The sequence below is a fragment of the Meriones unguiculatus genome, chromosome 10, assembly GCF_030254825.1.
Source record: "Meriones unguiculatus strain TT.TT164.6M chromosome 10, Bangor_MerUng_6.1, whole genome shotgun sequence".
In the NCBI taxonomy this organism is placed as follows: domain Eukaryota; kingdom Metazoa; phylum Chordata; class Mammalia; order Rodentia; family Muridae; genus Meriones; species Meriones unguiculatus.
The window spans coordinates 21,772,219-21,787,888 of NC_083358.1; the positions used below are offsets into that span (position 1 = coordinate 21,772,219).

Here is a 15,670-nt window from a genome sequence, read left to right on the forward strand (position 1 = left end):
GCCTCCTGAGGCAGCTTCCAGCCTGTACTCTCAGCAGTGATGCTCCAGCAGCATATTTCTGGGGAGCCGCCCATTTGCCTCCATGACTTTCAGGCGAGGAATTTTTGCACTGGGGCACCCTAGGTCTTGGTCTGACTCTTCTTGAACTTGCTTTCTCTTGGGAGCTCGCCTGGGTGCTGGCTTCTCTTCCTCAGCCTTTGCAGGGGAGGCCAGCGGAGCATCCCCATAGACGCGGTAGCCTCCAATCAGGCAGTATGTCTCTCCGTGTCAGGCCATCTGGGCTTGCGCATGCCCCTTGTAGAGGACGTGGTAGTATCCGGGGGAAGGAGGAGCTGTGGGAGGCGTGGGTGCTGCAGAGAAAACCAGAACGGATCAGTCACTTCTGCTTTCTGCTCTGTGCTGCAGAGCCCTTCCTCTCAGGCCCTTCCTGTATCTGGCTGAAGACCTCCTGTCTACTTGGCACCCCAGACACAGCCTCTCCCCTTCGCTGCTATGGGTCCCCTGGAAGGGGGGGCCTCTGTAAAAGCGCTAGGCTTAGGGGAGCCAGTGTCAGCTGTGGGAGGCCAGCGTGTGTGGCCCATCTCCACAGGGAAGGGCAGAACCTCAAGCTAGCTGCCGTTGAGACCCCCTCATTTTCTCCTCCCCCACACGAGAAGGATTTCTAGAGGTCTGCTGTTTCTGAGCTTTAATGAGTATGTTTGGGAAACGGTGTAAGAAAAACTTGTTAAGCACTCTTCCCGCCCTGGTAGGCAGCAACTCTTAGGACCCGATCATGCAAACTGTTTCAACCACACTCAGCTGTAGCCCTGTTTTAGCTAGATCTTTGAATACCGGCTTTTTTTTTTTTTTTTTTTTTTTTTTTTTTTTTGAGACATTGTCCTAATGTAGTAAAGGCTATAACTACAATTGGCCTGATCTCTCTCTCTCTCTCTCTCTCTCTCTCTCTCTCTGTGTGTGTGTGTGTGTGTGTGTGTGGTGTATTTATTTGAGTTGTATAGGTGTTTGGGGGCACATGTTCCTGTGCAGGTACCAATACCAGAAGAAGGCAAACAATATCCTACCCCATTATTCTGTACCTTGCTCCTCTGACGCAAGGTTTCAACTTGAACCTACTTTTTTTTTTCTAGCTAATCTGGCAGCCTCAAAGCCCCTTCTGTCTTCTGCCCCCACGTCACTGGGGTTACAGGTATTTTTGAGGCCATACTAGCTTTTCACCTGGGTCTTCTGAGCTGGGCAGCAAACTTGCTTAAGCATGGAGCCATCTCTCTGCCCCATGTTGCTTTTTTTAAAAAAAAGTTTGGTCTTTTTGTTTTGTTTTTCGAGACAAGGTTCCTCTGTGTAGCCCTGGCTGAACTGGAACTCACTCTGTAGACTAGGCTGGCCTCGAACTCACAAATTTTCCTGCCTCTGACTCCTTAGTGTTGAGATTAAAAGCAAGTACCACCACACTCGGTGTAAAAGATTCATCTTTTTAATTAGGTATATTTGTGTGTACTGTATGCGTTTGTGTGAACTTACAAGTGTGTGTTTGTGGCTGTATATGTGTGTACTGGGCCAGAGCAGGTGGCTACAGCTATCAAGAGGCATCTGTTCCCTTGGAGCTGGAGTTGTAGGCAGTTATGAGCTGCTGATATGGGCACTAGGAAATGAGCTTGTGTCATTGTGTCAATGCTTTCACAACACTGAGCACTCGCTCCAGCCTCCTCACCCTTTTTTGAGAGAAAAATTTGTTTTTCAGACTGGCCTCCACCTCCTCGGACCAAGTGTCCAGCTCTAACACATTTAAAGGACATATGCTAGGGTAGGATGGACAAGAGGTCCAGAGACAAGCTGTAAGCACCAAGTTCATTTTTTTTTTCTTTTCTGGTTTTTAGAACAGGGTTTCTCTGTATAGCCTTGGCTGTCCTAGACTCACTCTGTAGACCAGGCTGGCCTCAAACTCACAAGAGATCTGCCTGTCTCTGCTTCCCAGAGTGCTGGGATTACAGGCGAGTGCCACCATGCCTGGCTCCAAGGTCATTCTTGATGGCACTGGCTTTTTTTTTTTTTTTTTTTTTCTAAGATGAACTTATTTATTATGTATATAGTATTCTGTCTGCATGTATGCCAGCAGGCCAGAAGAGGGCACCAGATCTCATTATAGATGGGTTATGAGCCACCATGTGGTTGCTGGAAATTGAACTCAGGACCTTTCAAAGAACAGTCTCTGCTCTTAACCTCTGAGCCATCTCTCCAGCCCTCCAATTTCATTTTTGAAGAACCTTTATCTATGTATTTTTTTTTGACTTCTCACATTACTACAGCTTCCCGAGACATTATTTCCTTAGACCTCCAACCTCAACACTATGTCTTCTCCACAATCCCTACCTCTGTTGTTGTCCCCATTTGCATGACACCACCCTTCCCTCCAACACCCAGCAGCTTAGACTTGCAGGCATCATAGGGTCAATGTGCGTTTTTCCATGACAGCTCGGTAAATGCTTGAAGGTTTGAAGGTTTATCAGAGCCCTTCAACAGCTCTCCTCAAACTATTCCATTTATCACTGGACAGTAAGGTACATTTTTGTTTGCTGAGTCTAACTAAGAAAGAGTCTGGCCAGACATGGGGTGCATGCCTCTTAAGGACGATCGAGTGAGTTGTTTGTTTCCAGGCTGTCTGATCTCCAGTAACCCCAAATTGGTCTCCATCACACCAGTTGTCAGAGTTACTGTGATAAGCTAATAGAGACTTCCATTGAGAAGACTTCAGGAGCCCCAGGCCTGTGTCTCCACCTGTAGCTTATGGGAACTTCCTAGACTTGTCTGAGGAAGAAGTTGGTGCTTCTTGGCGCTTTGACCCCTGGAGAGAAGTGTACTGTCTACAGGTATGCCGACTAGTTCTAAATATGGAGAGTTGCTTCTGCAGATGCCTCCTGTTTCTGGCTGCTGATGGGGCAAGACTTGGAAGACACACCCTACTCTATGCTGGTCCTACCTGCTGACAGCCTTTTCTCCCCTTCCTTAGCAAAACTGTTTTACTGCTGAGACGCTCCTTTGGTCACGCTCGCCAACCTTTTCAGCATCTACTTCACATTTCCTCACTACCCTATTCTTCCTCTCAGTTCCCTTCAGACGGAAAAGAGCAGCACTCCTCATCATGGCTGACAAGACCTGCGGTAGCCTGTCCAACACCTACTCCAGTCACATCATTCATTCCTCTGTATCTTCCCTCACTGGCCTTGAACTCTCAGTGTTCGCTTTCATCAGCTTAACAAGTGCTGGGATCATAGGCATAAGCTACCACACAGAATTTTATTTTTCATAGTATGTATGCTTATCTGGATTGTAGTATGTGTTGTTATTGTTGTTGTTGTTGTTGAGGGTCAAACCCAGAGTCTTGCATAGGCCAATCAAGTTCTATGTTACTAAGCTACAATTCCAATCATCGATACCTGCATATTCCATTACTTATTTTGATCACCCTGTTTTTTCTTCATATTTATTCTTCTCTCACATCCTATATCCTGACAGCAGTGTCTCCTCCCAGCCCCTCCCCCTACTTCCATAGATCCACTTTTTTCATTTCCCTTCAGAAAAGGGCAGGTGTCCAAGAGATATCAACCAAACATGGCATATCAAGTTACAATAAATCTAAGCACACACACACCCACAAGGCAACCCAGTAGAAGGAATGGGATCCCAAAAGCAAGCAAAAAAGGTCACACTGTTAGAAGTCCCACAAGAACACCAAGCTACACAACCATAACATATCCAGAGGACCTAGGTCAGACCCAAACAAGCTCCATGATTATCAGGTCAATCTTGGTTACACCCTTTTGTTTGTTTGTTTTGTTTTAAGACCCTGTCTTGCTATGTATCCTTGGACAGCTTGGAGCTCAGCATATAGACTAGGCTAGCCTCAAACTTGCTGGGATCATCTTGCTTGTGCCTTTAGAGTTCTGACATTACAGGCGTACTCTGTCATGTTCATTTGTCTCATCTTTTTGTTTCTGCATAACTTGAGGCACATGAGCTGGCATATAATGCGTACTCAGTAAACTCTTGTTCAAAAAATGGACAAATGGATGGGGTTGTCTAAGCGACTAGCCACACTCACATAACAGCCTGAGCAACTTATCGGAACAAAGTTTTTCCTTTTGCCTCAGACTCTACTTTGGTTTTATTCTGAACTGTCATTCAGTAAATTCTAATAGCGTTATCTTTATCTTTAGATTTTGATTTATGTGTAGTTTGAGTTTTGTTTTGAAAAAAAGTTTATAGCCTGGGTCATTGTGTGGTACAGAATGCACTCTAATTCAATATACTTTCCTTGCCTTAGCCTTCCAATTGCCATGATTATAGGCTTGAGCTACTATGTCCAGCTGCTCTTGGCAATTAAAATGGAGGAAATTGGTTATATAGTTGCTGGAAAGATACAAAAGTGAAACGAAGTGAGTGCAGAGATGAATTCAGGAAGCTGCATGCACCTTCCTAGACTGTAGAAAGAGGAAAAGATGGGTGCTGGTGGGCACTAGACATTCATTCAACAAATGCAAATAAAAAAAATTTTTATGCTTGGTGGTGGTGTCACATGCCTGTAATCTCAGCACTAAGGGAGGCAGAGGCAGGCGGGTTTCTGGTCCTGAGGCTTCATTTTTTTAAATTGTTATTTTGAGACACTCTTTCTATGTAATCCAGTCTATCCAAAAACTGCAACAGTCCTCTTGCCTCAGCCCCCTGCGTATTGGCAGTAGAGTCACCTGCCAGCATATCCAAGTTATGGGGCAGGTGGAGACGCTCTGGATGCCAAAGCTGGCCCGTGGCAGCCAAAAGAACCTGGCAAGTAGAACCAACTGATACACAAGAGGGTGATGAGAGGAATAGGAACAACAGGAAAGACATCCCGCTCTCCTCCTCCTGCCAGGGTCCCTTTGTCCAGTGTGAGTGACCCTTTAGTAAGGAGTCTAAACAGTGTCATTTCAGAAGTTCAAGCCCAGCATCTTTTGCATCATTTGGCAGAGATAAGGCAGCTCTACCCGCAGATAAGAAGTAATTACTTAATAAACATGATCGCAGCATGCCTAGGGACACTAATTCTGAATCATCCATTCTCCAGGGTGCATTCCTCATGTTCCAGCTCAAGACCAAGAACATACTTATCAAGGTTGCCTTCATGTTGAATGTGTGTCTTTGGCTTCACAATGTCCCTAGAGGAAGAAATAGCCCAGAGGTAAGGCTCCTCTTTTGGATTTACAGTCTCCCTGTATGCTTGCCATTTTATCAGGGGCCAGGAAAGGTTTGTTAGGTGTCAAATCCAGTACTTCAATCATGCTACGTATGTAATCTTCCACTGGGCTATACTCTTACCCCTCTTTAATGTCTTCTAAATACCTTTCTGCCTTCAAGATTTGGGGGGGGGGGGAGGGCAGGCTGGAGAGATGGCTCAGTGGTTAAAAGCCATAGCTTAGCTGCTCTTCCAGAGGATCTGAGTTCAACTCCCAGCACCCACATGGCAGCTCCCAACTGTCTGCAATTCTAGTTCCAGGGAACCTGACACCTTCACAGACATACATGCAGGCAAAACACCAATGCACACGAATGCAAATTAAAAAAAAAAAAATTTTATGCTTGGTGGTGGTGTCACATGCCTGTAATCTCAGCACTAAGGGAGGCAGAGGCAGGCGGGTTTCTGTGAGTTCAAGTCTAGCCTCATCTACAAAGGGAGTCCAGGACACCAAGGCTACACATAGAGACTCTGTCTTAAAAAAAAAATTAAAAAAATGAAAAAAAAATTAAATAAATTTTAAAAAGATCTGGGCATAAAGCTCTGTCTGGCATGTCAAGTGCTTGAGTCATCTTGATGCCCTTCATTTTCTTTGTGAGAACAGAGAAATTTTTTTATTTATTCATTATTATTTATATATTATTTATATAAGCGCTTCGTCTGCATGTTCATCTGCACACCAGGAGAGGCCACTGGATCCTATTATAGATGTTTGTTAGCCACCATGTGCTTGCTAGGAATTGAACTCAAGGGTCTCTAAACAGAAGACGGTGCTTTTAACCACTGAGTTACCTCTCTAGCCCTAGAGGTTTATTAAGAAACAGTTTTATTTGTATATTAGAAGAGGTGTTCAGTGTGTGTGTGTGTGGGGGGGTGCTTAGAAAAGGTAACTACAGTCAAATGTTGATGCAGGTCTTGGATTTTGTTTGTTGGTTGACTGGTTTTGGTTAGTTAGAGACAGGATCCTTACTCTATAGTTCAGTATGGCCTGGAACTCTGTGTAGCCCAGGTTGGCCTTGAATGCTTTGAATTCATCACGCCTCGATCTTCCAAGTGTTAAATTATGAGTGTGAGTTACTATGCATTGCTTGCAGGGGGTGGTTGTTGTTGTTTTCTTTTGATGTAGGGTATTGCTATGTAGCCCAAGTTGACTTCAAACTCACAGCCCTGCCTTTGGCTTCTGATTGCTAGATATACACCTTGGCTAGGCAATCTTCCTTCTGTAAGTGGTGGTGTACTTCCTTGACAAAAGTACTTGTGCTGTCGATAGAATGGGCTCGGGTATTCCAGGCTGGCCCAGGCAATATTATAAGACCTCGCCACAAAAAAAACAAACTAAAACAAAACAAAACAAAACTCACACAAATCTAATAGACCCCTCTAAGCGGAATTAAGTCTATCATGGAATGTATGACCCCACTGAAGGCAGGGCACCTTCGGACACCAACACACACAGGTCTGGCTAGGGACTAAGATTAGTTAGAAGGCCCTGCCTGTCCCCACTGGTTGCCTCCTTCAACTCAGCAAGAAAGCGAGCAGCGGTGAAAGAGTTGATGCAAGCAGAGAACCGCCGGGCCCAAGGGGGCGCCCTTCTACTTCGGGGAGCGGAAGGGCAGTGGTGCCCTCTAGCGACTGCGCTTCTAGGAGTGGAAGGTTCCAGAGCGTCCGTTGCACAGCAGTGTGACGGGGAAGCCCCTTCCTGGCAAGGCCTCGTCCTAGGTACCCTGAATCGAAGATCCGAACCCCATTGTCACCCTCTGCCCTATCCCTGCCCTTCTCAGGCTCCTGGGACCTAGACTGAGCAGCAACATGCAGCCCTCGGGTCTTGAGGGTCCCCGCGCGCTCGGCCTGCGGCCTCTGGGGCACTGGCTGTTGTTGCTGGAGGTGCTTCTCCTAGTTCCGTCTCTGTGGGTAACCTGCACCCAGACTACTCCGAACTCCTCCAGCGTTTCGACCACACCAGGGACGTCCAGTGCCGTGACCACCCCAGGCACTTCCAATGCCTCCACCATGCCAGGCACAACCAGTGACCCTCACCTTCGAGAGCAAGCACGGGCCCTGATGCGAGACTTCCCGGTTGTAGACGGGTGTGTATATGCGGGTGTGGGGTAAAGCTAAGCTAAACTACGAGGAGGCCCCCTTCACACCCTCCCTTGGTGTGCTCTCCCTTCGGTCACCTGTGGGTGTCCACTCCTTTGGCCGCCTTGCCTATGGAACTGCTTTCCATTTGGCCACAAGGGTCTCCGTATTTGTGAGACAGCGGGGCCTGGTTGGTCGGGGGGGTGGGGGAGCGGGGAGGAGGCAAGGTCCAGGCTGATACACCTCTCCTGGAGGCTGTGTTCTCACACTGACCACAACATCTCCAGCCATAACGACCTGCCTCTGCTCCTGAGAGATCTTTTCCAGAACAAGCTGCAGGATGTGAATCTACACAATTTCACCCGTGGCCAGACCAGCCTGGATAGGCTCAGAGACGGCCTTGTAGGTGCCCAGGTAACAGCGGGGCCAGAGTGATGGGAATATTGGGACCACAGAAAGTTGAGTAGGCCAGGTTCTCGATAACTGAGTATGTGGTGCGTGGGGTACCACTTGCAAATCCGAGGAGTCATACCGACTTGGATGGCTAACCCAAATGAGCTGCAGAGATGGTCAGGTTCATTGGAAACACATAGAAAACAGGAAACCGCTACTGAGTGTGGAGATTGCTGGAAACACAAAGCATATGATAGCATTGCCTGGGATATTAACACAGGACCATGGACCAACAAGCAGCTATGAGTCACTCATCCACAACTTGTTCACTGGCTGCCAAGTTTAATAACCATGAGGGTACTGTGAGGTGCCAGTGACTCAAATAGGTGCTGAGGCAGAAACGGCGGGTCTGGGGGTTTGGATACTGTACTGGCCTCACTGTGGACCTCTGTATCTAACCCTAGTTCTGGTCAGCCTATATCCCATGCCAAACCCAGGACAGGGATGCTGTGCGTTTAGCCCTGGAGCAGATTGATCTCATTCGACGCATGTGTGCTGCTTACCCTGAGCTGGAGCTTGTGACCTCAGCTGAAGGTAAGCTGGGAAAGAGCCTGGGGTTGACCCCAGTGTTCCTCCTCTTGGGATGCGGTCATTTGACTCGCCATTCTTTTCTAGGTCTGAATACCACTCAGAAGCTGGCTTGCCTGATCGGTGTAGAGGGTGGCCACTCGCTGGATACCAGCCTTGCTGTGTTGCGCAGTTTTTACGAGCTAGGAGTGCGCTACCTGACACTTACCCTCACTTGCAGCACACCATGGTGAGCACAGCGCCTGGCTGGGGTGGCATGGCAGAGAGTGCGGTGAGGAAATGACCCTCTGTGGCATGGACCTGACAAAAGAAATGAAAACAAAGTGATCCACTTGGGGGAGGGCTGGACTCCTGGCAAGTCCCTCACTTGCAGGAAGTAGCTGGGCCTGGTCCTCATCTGTCCTAGATGTAGGATAGAAAAACAGAGTCCCCAGTCACTGATAGCCATGCCGTAGCCAGCAAGATTTGCTTTCTCATCTGTCTTGCAGGGCAGAGAGTGCCACGAAATTCAGACACCATTTCTACACCAACATCAGTGGGTTGACAAGCTTTGGTGAGGTGAGAACTGGACCCTTGCACATCCCCTCCCCTCCCCTGTATGTTTCCTACAGATACTTGAACACATCTTCCCTCTCTCCCAAATCCAACTGTGCCCGCAGAAAGTAGTAGAAGAAATGAACCGCCTGGGCATGATGATAGACTTGTCCCATGCCTCAGACGCCTTGGTGAAGCGGACCCTGGAGGTGTCCCGAGCTCCTGTCATCTTCTCCCACTCAGCAGCTAGAGCTGTGTGTGACAATCTGCTGAATGTTCCTGATGACATTCTGCAGCTTCTGGTGAGTAGAGTAGCCACCTGGGGCCCTCAAGCTGAGGACTAAGTCCACTGCCATCTAGGGCATCAGCTCTGACCCCTTTAGCAAAGCTCCAAAGAATTTACGTACTTATAATTCATAACAGAAGCAAGATTACAGTCGTGAAGTAGCAATGAAAATAATTCATGGAGCTGGGCAGTGGTGGTGCATGCCTTTGATCCTAGCACTCGGGAGGCAGAGGCAGTCCAGGACAGCCAGTGGTACACAGAGAGATCCCGTCTCAGAAATATAACAATAATTTTATGGTTGGGGATCACCATACCATGAAGAACTGTATTGAAGGGTTGCAGCATTAGGAAGGTGGAGAACCACCAGTATAGAAGGTCAGGGTTTTTCTATTTAGCTCTAGCTGTCCTGAAACTCAATCTATAGATAAGGATGGCTTCAAACTCACAGAGATCTGCCTACATCTGCCTCTTAAGCACTGGGATTAAAGGTGCGTGCCAATACACTCAGTTTACCTAGAGGGTCTTAAAGCTAGACATGCTTGTAATCCTACCACTTGAGAGACTGAGGCAGGAGGATCATGACTTTGAAGCTAGCCTGGGATATGTAGCAAGATCTTGTCTCAAAAAATCTAAAAGGGTAGTAAAGAGGAAGATTCTTGTTTGTTTGTTTGTTTGTTTGTTTGTTTGTTTGAAATTGGACATCTTACATAAATAGGCTTGACCTGGATCTAGTGACATTTCTGTTTCAGCCTCCCAAGAGCTGAGCTTACAAAAACGTTCCACTGTGTCTGGGAGACTTTTTTTCTTTCTGGTTTTTCGAGACAGGGTTTCTCTGTGTAGCCCTGTCTGTCCAGGCCTGGGCCTTGCCTGGACATCACCACATCACCAGTTGTAGTCCAGGTTGGCTTTGAACTCACAGAGATCCCCCTGCCTCTACTTCCCTGAGTGCTGGGATTAAAGGCGTGTGCCACCAGGCACTGGGAGGAAGTTCTTGGCCCTGAGTATCAGGGGGGTTAACCCTCCTTCATCTCTGAAAAACTCATACTAAGTAAGTCAGTTTCTTCCAGGGACCACCCCCTTCCCCAAACCCAAGAGAAAAGGTTCTTCCAGCCTCTGCTAGATTGCTGTCCTGCCACAGCAAGGTCACAGAGGGCCTGGACTGACTGCCCCTTCGTCTCTCCCTGTAGAAAAAGAACGGTGGCATTGTGATGGTGACCCTGTCCATGGGGGTGCTACAGTGCAGTCTGTTTGCTAATGTGTCCACTGTGGCAGGTAAACCCCACCCCAACTCTTAAAATTAAAAAAAAAAAGATAATGCTTGTGGGTATTTTCTCTGCATGTACGTCTGTGTTTCATGTGTATCCCTGGTGCCCCATGGAGATCTGGAGGCCAGAAGAGCGAGTCAGCTCCTTTGGAACTGGGGTTACAAGTAGTTGTGAGCCACTATGTAGGTGCTGGGAATCAAACCTGGGTCCTCTGCAAGGGCAGCCAGTGCTCTTAACCACCGAGCCATCTCTCTAACTACCACCTCACTCCCCAGGCTCACACACACCTCACCTCTTTCCAGAGTTTCAAGGTGAACTGTGGCCATCAGGGCTCTAGGACAGCTCGGACAGTCTAGCGCATGCTGGGCAATGGCAGACCTTGCAGGGACTGTAAACTCAGCTCATCACGGCCTCCCGGATTTGAGACCAGGCAGTACTGCTGGGCTTGATACCCCTGAGTGCCATTTTGGCTCTCAATCCTCGAACCACTCTCATTTTCCACACCTCTAGACGGGACAGGCAGAGCCCCACAAGGTCCTCAAAAGGCCTGGAGGAGGGAAAGGTCTAATCTAGCCTTGTCCTCCTTGTTGCCATATTCAGACTCATAAATGTCCAGGAGGACTGCAGAGGCCATGGCCTGGAGGGCAGGGTAACTGGCCAGGAGTGAACTTCCTCAGATTGGAGATGTTCTCAAGTGCTAATTTCTCCTGCCAACCTCTTCTTTCTAGATCATTTTGACCACATCAGGACAGTCATCGGCTCTGAGTTCATTGGGATTGGTGGGAACTATGATGGGTCCGGAAGGTGAGTGTTTCCCCTGGGCTTATTTTGGGCTGGGGTGCAGCAGCAAATTTCTCAGCCTTAGTTCCCTACCCGAAAGTCCGACCATCCTTCAGGTGGTCTTCCAGCCCATGTCTCCTCGCCCCACTCACGAGCTAAAGGAATCCCTTTCATGTACCACTCCCTAGCCCAGAAGATCTGTTGTTAGCCACAGAAACTCAGTCTTTTCTAAAGTCGTATTCACACTCTAAAGAACCTGGCCCTCAGTTTTAGTTACATATACTTGGGGCTGGTGGAGCAGTAGCCCTAGGCCAGGTTAGGGTCAAGTTCTCATGGTGGGTGTCCGCACAGGTTCCCTCAGGGGCTGGAGGATGTGTCTACGTACCCAGTGCTCATAGAGGAACTGCTGAGACGGGGCTGGAGCGAACAGGAGCTGCAGGGTGTCCTCCGAGGGAACCTGCTGAGGGTCCTCAGACACGTGGAACAGGTATGCCGGGATGGGTAAGAGACTGGATTAAGGGAGAGGTAGGAGGATTTCTGTGAGTTACACTAGCCTCGTCTACAAAGTGGGTTTCAGGACAGCCAGGGCTGTTACACAAAGAAACTCTGTTTCGGAAAAACAAAAACAAAAAGCAAGCAAGCAAACAAAAATCTTAAGGCTGAAGAGATAGCTCAGCATTTGGAAGCACAGGCTGACCTTCCAGAGGACAGCCTCACACAGGCAAAACAACCAATGCGAATAAAATAAAATTAAAATAAAAAGTCATTAAAAAAATTTTTTAAACCCAGACAGTGGTGGACCCACCTTTAATCTCAACACTCCGGAGGCAGAGGCAGGCAGATCTCTTGAGTTCCAGGAACAGGACAAGTTCCAGGAACAGAGTGAGCTCCCAGATAGCGAGGATTACACAGAGAGATTATCTGAGAGACACAGAGACAGAGAGAGAAGAAGAGGAGGAGAGGAGAGGGAGAGGGGGAGAGGAGGAGGGGAGGGGAGGGGAGGGGAGGGGAGGGTGAGGAGGAGGGGAGGGGAGGGGAGGGGAGGGTGAGGAGGAGGGGAGGGGAGGGTGAGGAGGAGGGGAGGGGAGAGAGAATCTCTCCCAGGCATGCCCAGTTGATTACAGGTATAGTCAAGCTAGCAATTAAGTTTGGCTATCACAGGTGGGTAGTTCACTGATGGGCGCATTCCAGGTGATGGTTGTTGGGGTGTCCTATTGTTGACTCCCTCCCCCAGGTGAGAGAGGAAAGCAGTGAGCAGAGCCCGGTGGAGGTCAAGTTCCCAGACAGGCAGCTGAGCAGCACCTGCCACTCCCACCTCGTACCTCAGGCTCAGGACAAACAGCAGGACACGCACCTGAAGGTGACCAAGCGGCCAACTAATCAGGTCCTCCGGAGGGCCTCGAACGCACCCCCATGCCCCATTCCAGGCCTCATGGCTGCTGTCACCTCCCTAGCCCTCATCCTTTTGCTTTGGTGATCTGGCCACAGTGTGACAAAATCCACAAAGTTCCCCTCCTCATTGCCCAACCAAGCTTATATTAAGAATAAATACTTGAAACATTTCACCAAGTATTCCTGTCCTTCCTTCTTTATTGCTGGGACCAGCTCTTGGTGAGGATTTTTGCAGCTTTGGTCCTCCAGAAGGGCAGAGGCAGCCCACCAGATACTTACACTGAAAACTGGAGCCCCTAGAACAGCATGACCAAGGATCACTGTGACAGTGACTTTGTTCCCAATGAAAGGCTATATTTGTTGTTTGTTTTAGGGGTTTGTTTATTTTGTTTTGGAGATCCAGTCTGTATTGTCCTAGCTGGCCTGGAACTCCTGGGTTCAATGATCCTCCTACCTCTTCCATTCAAGGACTACAATTTGAAGCATGTGTTATCATGCCTAGTTTTCTGGCTTTCCTTACTCCATATAAAAATGAGTTTGACAGCACTCAGGAAACAGAAGCAGACATCTCTATAACTTTGAGGTTTGAGGCCAGCCTGGTCTATAGAGAGTTGTAGGCCAGCCAGGCCTGCATAATGAAACTCTCTCAAATGAATGAATAAATAATATCAGTCCTGATCTAGAAATGCTGACACTAGCCTCTAATTTTACAGGCAAGATCATCTAAAAATTCAAGGCCAGACCTGTCTATATACTGAGTTCCAGGGCAGCTAGGGATACACATAGTAAGATCCTTCCTCAAAAACAACAAAGCTGGGCGTGGTGGCATACACCTTTAATCTCAGCACTCCGGGAGGCAGAGATAATTGGATCTCTGTGAATTGGAAACCTGCCTGGTCTACAAAGCAAGTCCAGGACAGCCAAGCCTATAGAGAGAAACCCTGTCTCAAAAAAAACAAAAAACAAAAACAAACAAACAAAAAATAACAAAAACCTAACAGGGCTACAGAGATGGCTCAGAGGTTAAGAGCATTGCCTGCTCTTCCAGATGTCTTGAGTTCAATTCCCAGCAACCACATGGTCCTCACTGTCATCTATAGTGAGATACGGTGCCCTCTTCTGGCATGCAGTTGTACATGCAGACAGAACGGTATATACATAATAGATAAATCTTTTTTTAAAAAAAACAAGAAACTTCTTCAAGATGATAGGAAAACAGTTATGACCTGAATACAGAGACACTGGACATAAAAAGCAGAAAATTGAAATTAGTAACTCTTACGCATTATTATCAAATAATACCAAAACAGTGAGAAAACAGGCCAACAACCATGGAGACATTTTAAACACAATTGACAGAAACCTTATATCTGGAGTTAAACAGTCTGATATGAAAATCAGCAAAGCTCTAAATATGTAGAAGCAGAAGGATCAAAAGTTTGAGGCCAGCTTGGGCTACCTAGCAAGACCCTGTCTCAAAAACAAGCAGGCTGGAGAAATGGCTCATTGGTTAAGAGCACTTGCTGCTTTTGTAGAGGACATGGGTTTGGTTCCCAGCACACACGTTGGCTTATTAACTGTCCTTAATTCTAAATCCAGTGGCTCTTAAACCCTCTTCTGCTTTCTTCAGGCACTAAACACAGTCACAGTATAGACACACATGGAGGTAAAACACTCTACACATAAATACTTATATATATTTGCTTTTGTTTTGTTTTGTTTTTTAAACAGGACTGACTATATAGCCCTGGCTGGACTGGCAGTCTCTAGACCAGGATGGCCTCAGACTCATGGAGATGCACTTGCCTTTGCCTCCCAAGTGCTGGAATTAACCAGCCTCGCTAATAACTTTTTAAAAACAGAGCCAAATGTGCTGCCACTTGCCTTTGAGGCCAGGACTCAGGAGGTAGAGGTAGGTAGATCTTGCTGATAGTGCTGAACAGCAGCAGATAATAAAAGTTAACATTCTTGGGGCCTGGAGAGATGGCTCAGAGGTTAAAAGCACTGGCTGTTCTTTCAGAGGTCCCGAGTTTAATTCCCAGCAACCACGTGGTGGCTCACAACCATCTATAATGAAATCTTTTGCCCTCTTCTGGCCTCTGAAAGAACAGCCAGTGCTTTTAACCTCTGAGCCATCTCTCTAGCCCAAATACAGAATATTAAGAATATTGTAAAGAGATTTTAATAAGAACTTAACCTGAAAAAAAGAAATCAAACTTTCCGTAATCATATAAAAAGGTATTAGCCAGGAGGGAATTTCAAGATGAAACTTCTAAATTGCTGGGTTGCTGGGGGTGTATCTCAGTGGTAGAGCATAGCCTAAGCAGGATGAGGCCCTAGACTCAGGCCCCAACACCAAAAAAACAAACTCAGTGTCTTAGTTACTGTTCTGTTGCTGTGAAGAGACACTGTGACCAATGCAACTCTTATAAGACAAAACATTTAACTGGGAGCTTTTTTACAGCTCTACAGGGTTAGTCCATCAGCATTAAGGTAGAAAGCAAACAGTCATAGCTGGAGCAGTAGCTGAGAACTTTACATCCTGATCTGCAAGCAGCTGGCAGAGAGAGAGACCAGGCCTGATATGGGCTTTTTTCTTTTCTGCTCTTTTTGTTTTTTGTTTTTCCTAGACAGGGTTTCTCTGTGTAGCCTTGGCTGTCCTGGAATCACTTTGTACACCAGGCTGGCCTGGAACTCACAGAAATCCACCTGTCTCTGCCTCCCTGAGTGCTGGGATTAGAGGCATGTACCATGGCACCCAGCTTGATATGGGCTTTTTAAACCTCAAAACCCGTCCCCAGTGACACACCTCTTTTGGAGGTTGGTCTGGTGCTATATGAATACAAATGCTAAATTTCTGTGCCCTGAAATTTGGTTGCAATCTGGACATGGCATTTTCATGTACACCAAACCATGTTGTATAAACTTTGTTCCCCAGTTATCTCTACTTGGTTAATAAAAAAGGCTGGACCGTTTGTAACTGGGCAGAAGAGAGATAGGTGGGGCTTCATTTCCCGGGCTTGGGGTCTCAGGTAGGGATCTTGAGGCCAGAGGGGAAAAGAGAAGGAAGAAGAAGATGGAGAGAAAGGA

The 15,670-nt window shown here is 47.3% G+C and overlaps 1 protein-coding gene across 1 annotated transcript; it reads left to right on the forward strand.

The window, feature by feature from the left end:
* Positions 1 to 6,917: 6,917 nt before the first annotated feature.
* Positions 6,918 to 12,731, forward strand: LOC110546400 (dipeptidase 3). Its single transcript, XM_021633212.2, has 10 exons — positions 6,918 to 7,350; positions 7,630 to 7,756; positions 8,200 to 8,329; positions 8,411 to 8,552; positions 8,812 to 8,881; positions 8,983 to 9,159; positions 10,331 to 10,415; positions 11,137 to 11,212; positions 11,540 to 11,675; positions 12,423 to 12,731. The coding sequence occupies exons 1-10, from the start codon at positions 7,073 to 7,075 to the stop codon at positions 12,663 to 12,665; spliced, it is 1,464 nt and encodes a 487-aa protein (XP_021488887.1). The 5' UTR covers positions 6,918 to 7,072; the 3' UTR covers positions 12,666 to 12,731.
* The last annotated feature ends 2,939 nt before the right edge of the window (positions 12,732 to 15,670 follow it).

Coding starts and splice junctions, on each gene's coding strand:
- LOC110546400 (XM_021633212.2), top strand. CDS start 7,073: ATGCAGCCCTCGGGTCTTGAGGGTCCCCGCGCGCTCGGCCTGCGGCCT. Junction 8,553..8,811: donor CTCACTTGCAGCACACCATG/GTGAGCACAGCG, acceptor TCTGTCTTGCAG/GGCAGAGAGTGCCACGAAAT. Junction 11,213..11,539: donor AACTATGATGGGTCCGGAAG/GTGAGTGTTTCC, acceptor GTGTCCGCACAG/GTTCCCTCAGGGGCTGGAGG.